Here is a 16,030-nt window from a genome sequence, read left to right on the forward strand (position 1 = left end):
TCCAGGCTTCAGGAAGCTCTGCGCAACCCTCGGGAGACCGGCTCCGAGGGTTGCGCAGAGCTGCCTGCAGTCCCCGGCTCAGCGCAGCTCTGCGCGGCCACCGGGAGCCGGGCACGAAGTCCCGTCCCCCTCCCGATGGCCGTGCAGAGCTCCCTGCAGTCCCGGGATCAGCGCAGCTCTGCGCGGCCACCGGGAGCAGGGCGCAAAGTCCCGCCCCCCTCCCGATGGCCGTGCAGAGCTGCCTGCAGTCCCGGGATCAGCGCACTTCTCCCCATAGCCAGCCCCACAAGCTCGGGGGACAGCGGGGAGGCAGAGCGCGCCTTGCCGCTGTTCCCCGACCTGGTTCTTCCAGCCCCGCACCTGGGGGGGGAAATAATTTTTTTCTTCTTTATTTCCCCCCCAAAAAACTAAGTGCGTCCTATGGGCCGGAGCATCCTATGGGGCGCAAAATACGGTAATAGAAAATGGAAGTGAAAGCTTCCAGTCTCCTCCATGCAACCATGCAAGGGAAGAGGAGTGGGTGAGAAAGCAAGGCCAAGACACACTGTAGCTCATTCCTGTCATGATAAACCATTATGATGCCCAAACTGGCTTAAACTGTTCACATGCTCCTAATGTATCAAAATTAGTTTGCTTTTAAAACTTGAGAAACACATTTATAGAGCAGACTATATATGATAACTCACGCTTTCTCCCATCTATGATTTTCAGTTGCTTATAAAATTGGGATTTTCAATTTCAACAACTGAATAAAATACTATATACAAAAGTATTCTACTTCCTTTAAAATCCACATTTTGTACCACACACCCTTTATGTCAAAATAAGCAGGTTTCCTTCCCTGTAGAGAACAGCTACAAGGCCTTTTCCTGTCAGACACTGAACAAGCATAGTAGTGGCTTAAACAATATGACATTTCACCAGCTGTGTGAGGCTAAGACAGTAAACTTACTTCATGAATTTTCTGCAAAACAATTGCATTTTCTATTCAATATTACAAGTTAATAATTATTTTCAGTAATATTATGAATTGTAAAGCCCTTGTCATTGTTTCTGTGATTTAAATTGTGTGACTTTTTATTATCAACCAATTTGCCAGGAAGATTGACTCAAAGAAGAATATTGTGACATAAAAATAAAAGGACTCAAGACTTAATAAAACCTGTGTTAGATGCATAAATAGTTGTCTTCATGCTTCTAGGACCCTCTCTTGCAGTTCTGATAGGAGGTATCACCCCTGGGTCACAGAACATACCTGTTGCAGCAGAAATGGCTTAAGGCCCTCACCAAATACAGAATTAAGCCCATTTTAAGAACTTTGTTGCCATGGCAAGGGAGTGGGAGAGAAAACAAGACTCTTTTTATCAGCCTGCCTGGCTCAAGTGACATCTAGAGCCTTCCCCCTCTTGGACTCCATCAACGGCAAGCCACTCTGTATGGGACAGCGAGAGGGCAAAGTGGCCCTGGTTTTTCTTCTCTTTTTCTCCCTATTTGGGTCTCTCTTTCTATGAACACCGTAATACTGTGTTATACTTTGCTTACTTTGGGATATGTTGCATTAACAAATGCAGAAAGGTCCTATAGAAATTTAAATATGAAACCCTCTTTAAATATTTCCAGAAAACCCCCCCCATATGGCTTCTAATTATTGGTTAACATGCAGGATAGCACCTCTCTTGCCCCAGAGACTATATTTTTGACAGCTTTAAAAATAGGGCAAGTACTAATTAAGCTCTCCTGCGAACTGTGGCACTGGAAGACAGAGAACACAATGTTCTGGATTCTATCCAACAGTGGGAATCAAAATACTCATACTTTCCTTTCCTCTCCCTTGATTTACTCCTTCAGGAAGAAGAAGTCTTATTTGTGGTCATTACAAATCAAATTAATAGCAGTGTTTTCAAATGGTAGAGCTTTTTCAGACTTTCAATATATTCTAAATTCCCTCAAAAATACTAGGAAGGGTTTAAAAACTAGACTTTAAGTATAACAAAAAAAGCCTAAGATTTGAAAAATTCATGCTGCATTAAAAGGGGTATGAAGGATTAGCCTCTACTCTAATGAAGACAGAAGATTTTTTAAAATGAGAACATTGATTAAGAAGTGCTCTATTTCCTGCCAAAATCTGTGTCAACTGGACGTAAGTCAAGTCTTTGGATGAGAGAAGATGTGCTCAGTGTTCACCTCCATAGAGAACGTTTTGGATGATAACCAACATTTTGTGATTGGACTTCCACTTGTGCAATGAGACCTGCTCTTCCTCCCCCAGCTGTCCCCCCTCAACAGCCCAATCTTTTCAAGAGTTTTCTGAACCTATGGAGCAGATTTTGGAAGCACTGGGGGCTGCAGGGTGAGGTGAGAAGAAGAAGGCCCTTGCATGCATGGAAACCCTTAGCACACAGGAGTGGATAATAATCTAGGAGAGAAGAACAAGACAGAGTGAACAAGACAGCTGAAAAGCCGAAACAGTTTGGCATATAGTACAGTAAAAATCCTTTGTTAAACTGCTTCCTTATTTGGGATCATGAACAGGCATCTGTTTGTACAACATAGCTTCTTCTTCCCTCCACGACCCCTGTGCTCTGGGGCAGATTTTGGGGGTGCACAAAGGAGGGGAGAAAGAGGAGAAAACGGAAGACCTGTTGTGCAAAAATAATCTCCTTGTGCAAGAAGGGAGACATTCCTGGATGTCACCGATTGTGATTACTTTGGGGGTAATTCTCGCTAACCCTCAATTACATTTCAATCCCTCTCACAAACATAAGTTTTATTTTCCATGAGAAGCACAAAGGTGATATGGAAGAAAAATACAGTGTCAAAGGCAAGGCAATGTATAAAGTAAAACAACTAATTTCCTTGTGCTCATGGAAGGGCTTTTGATCCAGCAGATACATCAACTAACAGAAGAGTGGAGGCAATTATTGCTGATTTCCTTTCCCCCTGCAGCACCTACTTCCAACCTGTTCTCCCAACTCTAGTTGGGGGTGGGGGTGGGGGCAGGGCACTGACCGTGTAAGGCAGGGGTCAGCAAACCTTTTCAGCAGGGGGCCGGTCCACCGTCTCTCAGACCTTGTGGTGGGCCGGACTATATTTTGAGGGGGGGGGAAATGAACAAATTCCTATGTCCTACAAATAACCCAGAGATGAATTTTAAATAAAAGCACACATTCTACTCATGTAAAAACACCAGGCAGGCCCCACAAACAACCCAGAGAAGCATTTTAAATAAAAGGACACATTCTACTCATGTAAAAACATGCTGATTCCCCAACCATCCGAGCCGGATTTAGAAGGCAATTGGGCTGGATCCGGCCCCCTGGCCTGGGTTTGCCTACCCATGGTGTAAGGGAAAGAACCAGCAAAAATAGTGCCCCCTTCTCTTCCTTTAGCAGATGCCTCCACTAAATCAAAAGCACTTCGTGAACTCAAGGATATGCACATATAGTTTATAAGGTCCTGAAAATTAACATCTGCTTAGCATTGTAGACCAATCTGTGCTCTAAGATTACCTATGATCTCTGCATAATAAAGCTGCTCATTTTTTACTGTAGAGAAAACTATCTTCTTTTCACACTGGCAGTTTCATGAGTAGATTTGTCCCCCCATAATGCTACTCCTGTTGGGATCCTGGTTATTTAGGAAAAAAGAACCAACCATGTAGTATTTGTAATTTTTTGTTTCAATTTATACTATTCAGGATCTGTCAACATCACTGGTGAAGGGAAAAGAAAAAATATCAAATGGCAAGTCACTGATTCTAAAATTGGATTTGATAACGGAGTGGACGTTTTGCCCTACCTGTCTATGGAAGTCCACAGAAGCCCCTTTTCATTCAAAAAAGGGTGGCTCCTCAGCTGAGCTAGGAATGCTCTAACATGGTCTGCTCTTTGTAGTTAGGGAACCCCTAAAAGCTTGTGCCACAATAAATCCATCAAGCCTTTATAGTGCCATAATTTTGTCATAATTAAACTGCACAAATACCTTCTAAACTGTAACACAACTGTGGTTTGTATTCAACAAAATCAGAATATATCCACTGAAATAAGGGGATTTAAGTTAGTCACATTCATTGATTTCACTTCGTTTATTCTGAATATGGCTAACAGTGGCTACAACTCTTGAATCTTTTTCAGCACTTTGACAAATATAGGAATCCAGGTCCTGAATGCCCACTGAAGGAGGTTCTCCAACTGTTTCAGTTAAACAGAGAAGTACAGTGGTACCTCAGGTTAAGTACTTCATTCGTTCCGGAGGTCCGTTCTTAGCCTGAAACTGTTCTTAACCTGAAGCACCACTTTAGCTAATGGAGCCTCCTGCTGCTGCCGTGCCGCTGGAGCACGATTTCTGTTCTCATCCTGAAGCAAAGTTCTTAACCCGAGGTACTATTTCTGGGTTAGCGGAGTCTGTAACCTGAAGCGTATGTAACCTGAAGCGTATGTAACCTGAGGTACCACTGTATACATTTGGGGGAAGGGGAAACTCACACCTTTATTTGTTGTTTTTTGGCCAGCTTTTTACTAACTAAACATCTGCCAAATATGGGCTATTTCAAATCAACAGTTACCATATAGAAAAGAGCACTAGATTTAGATGGGCATATGCTTAAAGTTTATACAAACTTCAAAGCTGTAAGTCAGCAGTCCATGTTGTATTTATGTTTTCAATACAGTTAATCTTAAATCCTAAAACACTCAGGCTAGATCCCATTTATAGACTCACTGAGGAATGTCAACAAAGGGCATGCAAAACTAATGGACGACTGGTGGAGCAGAGTGCCCAAGCAGCAATCTCTGTGGCTGAGCATAGTCTAAACACTGCCAACAATTGTCAAGTTTTATCCCACTATACAGCACTGAATCTATACATATGGCTGGTCTCCAAGATTATATAAGGCTTAAAGCAAGAACAAAAGATGTATCTTTTAGCTGGCAGGCTAACACTATCCTTTTCCTTTAAACCACATTCTCGTATCCCAACTGTTTGAACTTCAGAAAACATTTCTGATTAAAGCCAGGTTAGCAGTGTACAAGCAATACCAAAGCTCCTCTATGGCTTCCTCTGCCAACATTCTTCATTCTTAAGACAGCAACATTCCTTATGTTCCATTTCTGGCTTTTATCAAATCAAGGCTATGCAATGGAGGGCAATTCCTGCATCCTTTTTAACAAAAAGAGGTTGATAATGAAGCCAATTACTGACAAATAATCACAGGAACTACTTCTTTGCTATTCTTATCATCTATGGTCTGAGAAACAAACATTAATTTTAGGCACCATTGTCATTTTCTAATGTTATATTTATTACGCATTATGTAACTTATGAAGAATTAGTGCACAATTTGGCTGTTTTCCCTTCCATATTTCCTTTTGAATCATGCGTACATTTAGATTTCAAGTCTGCAGATAGAGATGGTACTGTTTTATTTCGTTTATATAAAGTTTCAGATGCTTTACAAATAATAATCTACCGTATTTTTCGCTCTATAACACACACCCGAGCATAACACACATGTAGTTTTTAGAGGAAGAAAATCCGTAGGCATGCCACCCGTAGGCATTCCCTCCATAACACGCACAGACATTTCCCCTTACTTTTTAGGAGGAAAAAAGTGAGTGTTATGGTGCAAAAAATACGGTAATTCTTTTTATAAGAATTACTCAGCACTGTCACTCAATTAGAGTTTCATTTCCAATCTTTCTCTTTCTCTCTCTCAAATAAATAAATAAATATGATTTTACTTTCTGGATGGGAGCCCAAGTTTGAAATGGAATAAGAAACAGTGCTTATATGTCTACATTTTATCAGCAGAGTGGCATAACTTGTTCACAGAACAAGGGATGAAGAGCAGTTGTTCTACAAAGTTCAAACCACCAATGAAGTTCAGTAATACAAAATGATGAAGTGTTCTAGGAAGCAGTGATGTGAGGTGTTTTCCCCCAAGTGCTTTCTTTTTTCTGTGGAAATAAGTTAATTAGTAACAATAATTGGATATCAACTGCAAATACAATTAGACAATCTTCACCATTTCCAGGCTGTGGAATCAATATATCATGTAATTATAAATTAATTAATTAATTTTGTATACCATCCTATACCCACAGATCTCAGGGCAGTTCACAACATAAAATCATAATATAGAAAAGAGAAATACATTATAAAAACAAAGATAATAATCCTCCCTTCCACAACATATTTTAAAAGGGCATCAGATGTCAATCAACCAAAGGCCTGGTTAAAGAGGAAGGTTTTCACCTGGTGCCTAAAGGTGTTTAATGAAGGTGCCAGCCTTTTTTGGGCTGTTCTATGGGCTGCTAAAATTTATTAGCATATCAATAGTTTTCATTACCATTGCTTTTTTTTTCTACTTAAAGAACTGCAAGGATGCACATGCCTGGGTATGCATCAACTCTGTGTGGGGTCTGAATAATGAGGCAAATCATAGAGATTTCAGAGGTCTCTTCCCAAGGTGAACTATGTTGTCAATAACCAAACCCCTTGGTCAGACAGAGGGCCCACAAGCATATATGTATTCCAATTAAAAATCTATGTAGTATAATATCCCCCCCACATTTCTAGTCAATTACATGTTGTATATTGATATGAAAAATTAACATGGGTACTTTAAAAAGTTTTGTTTACTAAATGTAAGTAAAATAAGTAAAACCACGCTGAGAAATGTGGGGTGATGTGTGTCTGAGGAGAGTACATCCTCTGTGGCAGCCCTTAAGTTGCAGAATTATCTTCCCACAGAGGTACATCTGGCACATTTATTATACAATATTCATTATAGGCTGAATATACATCTCTCTACTATGGCCTTTGACACCTGAGAGATATTTTTAGGACCCACCCTGTTCTTCTGATTGTAAATTGTCTTATATGATTTACCGTAAATCTTTTTATTTTTACATTGTTGTAATCAGGCCTTCAATCTTATGGTGATGGGAAAGTAAGAAATCAAAATCAAATCAAATAGTAGTAGTAGTGGTGGTAGTAGTAGTAGTAGTAGTAGTAGTAGTAGTAGTAGTAGCAGTAGCAGCAGCAGCAGAATATTTTTTTGTGCAACCTCAGCCACTATTTTAGATTAATCCTCACCTCCACAGCCCCAAATCCATACCTGCAGCAAACTAGTCAACCAATATCAATATTAGTTAACATTTTATTGAGCAAGTTATATGAAGTTTTATTAGCTCAAGCTGTTCTTATCAACTTGTGAGGTTTCTGTTTTGCTTGTTTTTCTTTACAAGGCTAAATGACAACTTCCTTCACAACCAACCAATAGGATTTTAATTTCAATTAACAAGCTTTAGTTAAGATTCCTGCCTTGCAGAGGGTGGACTCAATGACCCTAGGGTCCCTTCCAGCTCTAGAATTCTAAGCAATAATAACATATTTAATGATTTTTTAAATTTTAATTTTACAGTGGTGCCTCGCAAGACGAAAAGAATCCGTTCTGTGATTCTCTTTGTCTAGCGGTTTTTTCGTCTTGCGAAGCAAGCCCATTGACGGATTAGCGGATTAGCGCTATTAGCGGCTTATCGGATCAGCTGATAAGCGGCTTAGCGGCTTAGAAAAAGGGGGGGAAAGGAAAAAAAACCTGCAGGAACTCGCAAGACATTTTCATCTTGCGAAGCAAGCCCATAGGAAATTTGTTTTGTGAAGCACCTCCAAAACGGAAAACTCTTTCGTCTAGCGAGTTTTCCGTCTTGCGAGGCATTCGTCTTGCGGGGCACCACTGTACTTTGGGGTAAATGTTAACCAACTAGTGGAGAAATGGAGACAATAATGCAAACAAAGCTCTAGTACAAACTGATACTTTCATTGCGCTGAAAGTCAACCACATTTACTAGAATACTAATTAAAGAAAACATGCAGTAATTCAAATTCGACACTGTTCAATATCTGGACCACAGTACTACCCACTGACGTTGCATGCCATGACAATTAAAAGGCTTTCCAAGTCAAAAAAACCCAAAACCTGTGGTCTAACCTCATCAGCAATGGCCTGTTACAGAATTGGGCTCAGAGTAGCCTGCTTGCAAAAAGGTCTTTTAACTTTATTTAAGATTCCGATCTATAACCTAACAAATCAAACTGGGTACAGGAAGACATTTTTTAATTCCTTTCAAGACCATTTAGTTTTATTAGCTTTATACCTATTTAACTAAAACAAGGAGGTGTTTCCTGCGTATATCTAAAACAGAGGTTAGGAAGTGACAATAAATGACAGAGTCAACACAATAAAACTGCAAGCTCACAGCAAGATGTGATAAATGCAGGCAGCCACAGTGATCCAGAACAAATAACCCCAGTAGTAGTACAAGGGTAATATTTTGGTTTGGCCCAAGTAAAATGCCTTACATAGCGTCAGATCATCTAGCTCAGTATTGTTTACACCACCCTCTCCTACCTGGTGACCTTCAGTTATTTTGGACTACAATTCCAATCAGCACCAGCCAGCACAGTCAATGGACTGCGATAATGGGAGTTATAGTTCAAAACACATGGAGAGCACCTCGGTTAGAGAAAGCTGGCTTACACTGACTAACAGCAGCTCTTCAGGGTTAAAGGCGGAAGTCTTTTCAAGCCCTAGTTTGAGAAATTGTACCTGGGAACTTCTGCATTCAAAGCATGTGCTTTACCATTGAACTATGTATTCTCTTGCCCCATATACTAAGCAAACCCAGAATGTGTTGACTTGCCTTCTGTCAGTGCCATGTTCATCTGAACACACAGATTTGTTGCAGTGGTCTATTAGACTTGAAAATCTACAACTTCCAAATATCCAAGAGGTGCAGACACTGTTAGGAATAGGATTGGCAACTACAATTTTTGGGCTGAAAACTAAGCCTAACCAAAATGTGGAGCCTTGTATAGGACGAAGAGAGATGGTGGTACTGGCAGCTGTTCCAAGTGGAAAAGTCAACGGGTGACAAGTGCCTGAAAGTTTTAAAATGGCTCTTACTGGTTTGTATTGTTTTATTATTTTTAAAAGGACATCTTTATTTCAGTTCCCCAGACACAAATCAGGTATCTGCTCATTATGAATAGTCAAATACCCTTTAAGGCAGGCATAGGCATACTCTGGCCCTCCAGATGTTTGGGACTACAATTCCCATCACCCCTAGCTAACAGGACCAGTGGTCAGGGATGATGGGAATTGTAGTCCCAAACATCTGGAGGGCCGGAGTTTGACCATGCCTGCTTTAAGGTAACATAATGCTATACAGAAATAATATTGTCAGAGGAAATATTCAAAAATGGAATTTCTGCACAATAGTGTCCTGAAAAGATGTTCACAAGCAGTTAAGCACTGTTGTATTAGAAAAATTTCTAACTGATTTTAAGTTAAAGCTATTTTAATGACCACCTATATTTTACTAATCCTGGGGCCTGTAAATAGCCATACACCTTCAAAATAATTTTTTTAATAATACCAGTCTTCTTTGGGGGTTTTAAATTTCATGCTTGACTTATCTACTTGACATATTTGCTTTCATAGCAGGACCGGTCACTTCTGCGGACTTGTCTGCAAGACTGGACTAACCTAAGTCTGAATCTTTTTACATATCCACTGCCCCAATATTAAACATGTTAACACAGGTCTCTCTCATTTGTGACACTAAGCACACTTTTATTAAATCTGTTTAAGATACACCTGTTTCATTTCCCTACACACATATTAACCTACAGTACTTTTAAGAAGTTATCTGCCTCTCTGCTTCATATTATATTTAAATGCTTGGTATGCCTTTAAAGGAAGTGCAGTAAAGTCTGCTTAACAAGCTGTGTTTTTTTGGCAAACTTTTTTGCAGAGGAAGTTTTACACTGTATATGTTAAGCACCTTCTTATCTAGCACTTTGTGGATGGCTACCTCAGCAGCTCCCATGCGCTTAAGCCTGGGTGCTTGAATGGCTCAAGTCTCACAATTTAGGAGAGCGCATTAACAGTTCAATCCTATACATGTCAATTCAGAATTAAGTCCCACTGAGTTCAATGGGACTTACTCCCAAGGAAGGGGGTGATGATGTTTCACATTATCTCCAATCCGTGTTTGAAATTCCCATTGTTCTAGGTGCATTTTGCGACAGGGAATTTCATTAATGTAAGCAGTTTCTGAGTTCTGGGTGCAGTACAGCACCTAAGATTTCAGATTAAAACTGAAAAGTGGAAGGAAAGGAGGACCTTTTTCTGCCTCTCCACTTCCAGCTACTCTTTGAAGGCTGGAGAAGAGACCTTCTTAAGAATATTAGGGAGGTGGGCAAGAGAAGAACTAGACCATGTGAAAAATGAACACAATATTTTAGCTGTAGTTCATTCATTTTCAGCTTTGTATTCTTGTTATTAAAAAATGCGCCTAGACATTCCATTGTTGAGGCCATAACTTGGGTTTAATACGCCATTTAGCTCCTAGCTTTCATATCTGTTTCTAACACTGTTTGCAACATTATTTATTTACTGCTAACAGCCTGCTAGATATTGTATCAAAATATAAATATAATGTGGTCCCTGTACAGAGATTTATAAGTTAAATTAAAGGGGCAAGTCTATGGCAACTGTCAACAGAATATAGAATCAGCATTTAAACAGATTATGCAGGCCACAAAGGCACTGCTAATCATTTCAGAAGACTAAAGGTGAAACTGTATCAGAATGCTTAGAATAGAGATATTTCAGAATATTGCTTCATTAACTGAAGGGCTCCACAATTCACAACAAGAAATCTGAGATGATCCTTTGCCCCTCTGCAGCCCCAAGATGTAGTAGGCATACTTGTGACATTGAATGGATTTATAGAACCTTTCTCTCTTAATGATATTCTGATGATTTAAGAATTTCAGCCCCCTGTAATGTCTAGGTATGTTGCTACCTTACATCACTGTTGCACAATTAGTTTCCACTGATATTTAGTAAAGGTACAATTCTGCTAATTTTTTGTAATTTAATTAAAGCCTAGTATATCATATTGTCTCATACTGAACATGCAGGTACAACTGTTAAATGACAGTTTTATTTGCATGTTCTTTATAACAGTGGTAGGTGGGATCAGAACATCTTCCTAGATAGTATATATTCTCAAGGTTAAGTTGTGGGTTTTTTTTAGTAAACATGAATTCTGATTAAAATGGTTCCCCTTAAAGGGCTTTGCTACATGCTGCTGAGAGAGCAGAACTATCAGGCACATGCACTAGTTTCAGATATCAGTTCTCACCCAACCTTATCATATCGGTTACAGGTCAGAAAAAAGCAACTGTGAAGTAGTCCTAGATACTACTGGCAGTTGTACCACCTCCAGCTAGGTTGACAGAACCACAGAAGAGAAGTTTTACTTGATAATATCCAGTCACAATACTGTTCATGTGATGATGTATGATGGTGACAGCACTTATATGAGGAAACACATAGTTCTTAACAATAGCTTTATTTTGTGACTATCTTGATTTTAATTCTTATCACAATACCTAGCTTTAAAAATGAAATATTACTGTGCTAGTAAAATTACATAATCCCTAAACTCCAAAATCCATAGCTGGCCAAGTGTCACAAAACTGCAGTAAGCTTTTGGTTTCTCCAGAATTCACCATCAGGCAAGATGTTATACAACTCAGGGGGTGGGGTCAAGGAAAAACGTTATTTCTTGCCTAATTAAGAATTCTAGAGAATCCAAAAGCTTGCCACAATTTTGTGACATTCTGGATAGTCCTCAGAAAGGTACTTGGCCAACTGTGGATTTTGGAGTTTTCCCCCCTTATGGATCAACATGGCTAAGTTTGCTTTTTATGACTACTGTTGGTGCTGAGCACTGAAGTTTTGATGAGTGGAGTATTGGGGGTAGTGTTACATTATTATAGAGCGCTGAATTGCTCCTGGAATCTGAAACTTTGATTTGATGGCCAACATATCCTATTTTAAATGCTGATAGTGTATAAATATTATCACACCTCTGCCACACATATCTTGATAAATAGGGGGAGAGGCACTGAACCTCCGGGAACATCAACAATATGCGAGGTTGGTTCATTTCAAAGGTAATTAATCAGAGACACCAAACTGAGGAACTGAGGAGATACACACCCAGTTTTGAACATGGCACAATCAAAACTGATTCAGTAGTGTCACAAATCCAGCAATACGCCACACTACTATATCATCTTTTTGTGACTTATTCTCCTGGACTACTGGACTCTGTGAAACTTTTATCATTTTCAATAGTTTTTAGTGCTTAAAAAAACACCTGACCATAATACCTCCACTAGTTGCAAGGCAGAAGCGAATAGCCTAAAAGTTAGCAGTAGAGCTACCAGAGTTAGCAGTCAGGCTCTCAAGCTGACTATAAATACAGTAAGTCTTTGCTGGGACTGATGGACAGAGTGTAGTAGCTCTTTATGAATGGAAGGATCCTACACTACTTCTTCCCTGACCACACCCATCTGATTTGACTAGTAAAGCAGTATCAAGTTACTGTGGTCCCCTTACAATCACAGCTACAAGCCAGTGTAGCACAATCACAACAGTATTAATTATATGCTTAGGGAATCAACGCAGTAATATTATATATTCTCAGCATTCCTCCCTTGTGGACCTGAAAACGTGATATGGATAGGGCTGCTCGAGTTGTAGGCAAAAACAAGTTTTGCCAGCAAATCCAGCTAAGTTTAACATTAACTATGCATTAGGATAGCAACCTTCAAGAATGTGGGAACCCTTCGCTGACTCTAGCCCTCGCCATTGTCACTCACCAACCATTTGAGAATCTTGCCTTTTAAGCTGCTCTGAAATATAATATTCCTGAAAATAAGCGTGACTAGGGAATTCAATAAAGAGGAAGGGGGAGCCATCACCGGCCAGTGAAAGTCGTGAACTTGCCGCAGGTGGAAGGTTTAGAGATGGTGAGAGGGAGGAGGAGGGGTTGTCACTCACTTTCGTCCTGCCGTTGATTTTGTAGTTGCCCAGCTTGCCGTTGCAGTGGCGAATGAGATCGTCCATACTGTTCATGAGCTTCCCGATGGTCATGCAGCCAGGCTCCTTGCCTTCCACCCAGGTGATTTTGTCGCCGCGGATGTCCCGAGAGGAGTCGCTCTTCTGGCTGACCAGCTGCCCGTCCGTGAAGTGCCCGGTGTGGTGCAGGGCGCGCACCTCCTGCTCGATCTGCCCGCCCAGCTCCTTGCCGAGGAATTCGTCCACCACGCAGATGCCGTGCTTGTTCATGCAGGGCACGATGTACTCCAGCGCCAGCCGCTGCGGCACCAGGGACTTCATCTGCCCGTTGGGGCGCAGCGACTCCTCCGCGCTCAAGTTGGACTTATCCCGGTAGAGGAGCGCCGCCTTCCCGGCTCCGGGAGCCGCCGCGGCCGCTTCCTTGCCCTCCTCCCCTTCCTGCCCTCGGCTCTCTGGCGCCACTTTGGCAACGTGGTTGTTCGTTACCGCCGCCGCCGCCTTCTTCTCTTCCGAGGTAGAGTCCGGCTGCGGCTTGGCCGGGAGCGCCGTTACCTTCTTGGGGGCGGCGGCCGCCCCGTCTCCTTCTCCTCCTGCGGAGGGCTGGGGGGAGCGAGCGGGGCCGTGGCCTTGGTGTCGCTCGCCGCCGCTCCGGTGCTGAGCAACGCCCCCTCCAGCCGCCGCCGCCGCGCTGGGCTCGCTCCCCCGGCAGATGAGCTTGTGCTTCTTCCAGTCCTGGCGCTGGTGCTCTTTGCTACAGTAGAAGGAGCTGCGGCAGCGCCCGCAACGCAGCAGGTTTTCCATCTTCCCGCACAGCTCGCAGTACTGCCGGTCCCGCTCGCTGCTGGCGCTGCAGCCGCCGCCGCTACCGACACTGTTACTGTCGCCGCCGCCTTGTCCGGCCCCGCCGCTGTTGCCGTTGCTGCCGTCGCCGCCGCCACTCCCACCGCTGTCATTGGCCATGTTGCCGCGTCCCCCTCCTCGGTCGCCCCTGCTTCTCCTCGAGCGGCCTTGGGAAGGAGAAGGAGGCGAGCGGCTCACTTCATCATGGCCGACCCCAGTCAGCGCTGCGGCCCCCGGCTGCCTCGCCCGCCTCCCGCTCCGCTCCTGGTGGGCGGAGGACAGTCAGCCACCAAAGCCCAGCGCCGCCGCCGCCGCCCTCTTGCCCGCCGCCGCCTCCTCCGAGGCTCGCTTCTGTCACCGCCTCATAGCGGCGGCGAGCCTCGGTGGCGGGGCAGGGAAGCAGCCCCTCTCCCGCCGAGACTGCCCGGCCCTTTCCTGCCCGGCCTCAGCCTGCAGCGCTGAGGGGGGGAAAGCCGCCACCGAGTGCCGGCGCGAGCCCCTCGGCCTGCCTGCCTGCGCGCCTGCCTCCTCCTCACTCGCTCGCTCGCTGTGGCTGGAGTCGAGCGCGGAGGAGGAGGAGTTTGCGCCGCCACTCACGGGCTGCGCTCTGCACGTACGCCACTTCCAGTCAGCCCGCGCGAGAGGGGAGGGGGCCGAGAGGGCTGCCTCGCGCGCGCGCCTGCCTGCCTGCCTCCGAAGCGGGCGGGCGGCTTGGCGGGCGGGGCGACAAAAGTGAAAGGGGGCCGCCGCCGCCTCAGCAGAGGTGGGCTGGGAAGGCCTTGCCACGCGCGGTTGGCGTGACCCTCTCTTCCCCTCTTTCTTGTGTGAGGAGGGCCGGGGGAGAGCGGCCACATGGCCGTCGCTCAGAAGGGGTCCTTTCGCTGTTGGGCAGAACGGATCTACTACTTTATAGTTATTTATTCGAAGCTCGAGGTCCACCAGCCAGAGCTAGCTGGGAAACGGGGAGAGGGGAGGAATAAGTACGTTTCGTATTACTCGAGAGCAGTCTACGCTCGAGTAATGTTCAGCATATGCTTCTCAGCAGCTGGAGGAGTGAGCTCAAAGTTCTTTCACACGCACAGTGAATCACACCTCAAGCTTTCCTGTTATTCCTGTCTAATTCAACATCCAGAAGACCTGCTCGTTGTTTCTTGTTACCGCAAACCTTTGGAAGTCTTGCTGATCTACTGCAATGATTCTATGGTTCTAACCCGGCTGGAGAGCTAACAAAAATGCATCCAGAACTACCTTCTGCCAAGAGAACCTGATGCCCTTTGCGCTGCCTCAAGTCTTGCATCAAATGGAGTTTCCTTAATTCCAGAGGTTGGGGGCACACTCCCTGGCACAGATGGGTAAACAGTGTAGTAGCCTTGGTTTTGAAAAGGATGGATCAGCTATACTTACAGAGCAGTCTAATGTATCCATCAGGTGGCATGGCCGCTACCCATCTACCAGTGCAAAAAAGCTGCATCCAAACCCCACTGAGAGGGGTTGAGGCTAGAGAGTGGGGAAGCAGCCCCCAGCAAGCCTGGCTACCATGTGCAAGGGGCCTGGACATACCACCAGGGAGGTGTCCAAGCATTTCAAGCGGATTCATTAGAGCTGGGAGTTGCCTTCCATCCAGAGGGTCCCTTGCCAGCTGTGGTTGGGTTCCACATGAGCTGAGGCAGTCTCGGCCCTGCTGCCATCCTGGGACTTCCCCAGGTTGCAGGTCGCTCTGACAACTCCCACAGTAACTCGCCACACCCAGCATGCCTGGTGTATCAGACACAGAGCTGCTTGCGATGCTGGGGTGCTCACTTTGCAGGGAGGCACATGGTGTTTAACCCCTGAATGCCCACCTTCCATGGACCTGTGTCTTCCTCCACAGAGCTGCTCAGCAGAAGGCCTTATGTTACTGTGCAGCTCTATTGGGCACCATTTCTGTTAGCATATGTGCTAGATCAACACATTTGCCATCAGGAAAAGTTGCACTGTGCCATCCCCCAATACCTGTGGCCCCTTCCCTGTCTGACATTGAGTGCCGTCGGCCCCTTTTTTTGGCAGGAAGGCAATCGAGGAGCTATGCTGCTCCTGACATCCTGCCCCAACAATGAGGAGGAATGTAAAAGGGAGCCCACTGCCATTTTGCCTACCCCCTGCTTTGAGCCTCCACTCCCCCCCCCCTTTGCCATATACATTTTATCTGTCCTGAATTGTCCAACATACAGCTTCACTGGCTGTCCATGAGTTCTAGTGTTATGAGAGAGG

At 44.1% G+C, this 16,030-nt stretch overlaps 1 protein-coding gene and 1 long non-coding RNA gene across 2 annotated transcripts in view; one reads left to right on the forward strand and one right to left on the reverse strand.

The window, feature by feature from the left end:
- Positions 1-3,942, forward strand: part of LOC308582792 — a 19,604-nt gene extending 15,662 nt beyond the window's left edge. Inside the window, exon 2 of the long non-coding RNA XR_014005851.1 lies at positions 3,698-3,942. This is a non-coding gene — a long non-coding RNA (uncharacterized lncRNA). The remainder of the gene's footprint in view (positions 1-3,697) is intronic.
- Positions 1-14,340, reverse strand: part of EGLN1 (egl-9 family hypoxia inducible factor 1) — a 26,526-nt gene extending 12,186 nt beyond the window's left edge. Inside the window, exon 1 of the mRNA XM_081186231.1 lies at positions 12,923-14,340. Within this exon, the coding sequence (XP_081042357.1) occupies positions 12,923-13,900 (978 nt within the window). The 5' untranslated portion in view covers positions 13,901-14,340. The remainder of the gene's footprint in view (positions 1-12,922) is intronic.
- Between the last annotated feature and the right edge of the window lie 1,690 nt (positions 14,341-16,030).

The sequence above is a fragment of the Podarcis bocagei genome (assembly GCF_964188305.1).
Source record: "Podarcis bocagei genome assembly, chromosome: 3".
NCBI classification, from domain to species: Eukaryota; Metazoa; Chordata; class Lepidosauria; order Squamata; family Lacertidae; genus Podarcis; species Podarcis bocagei.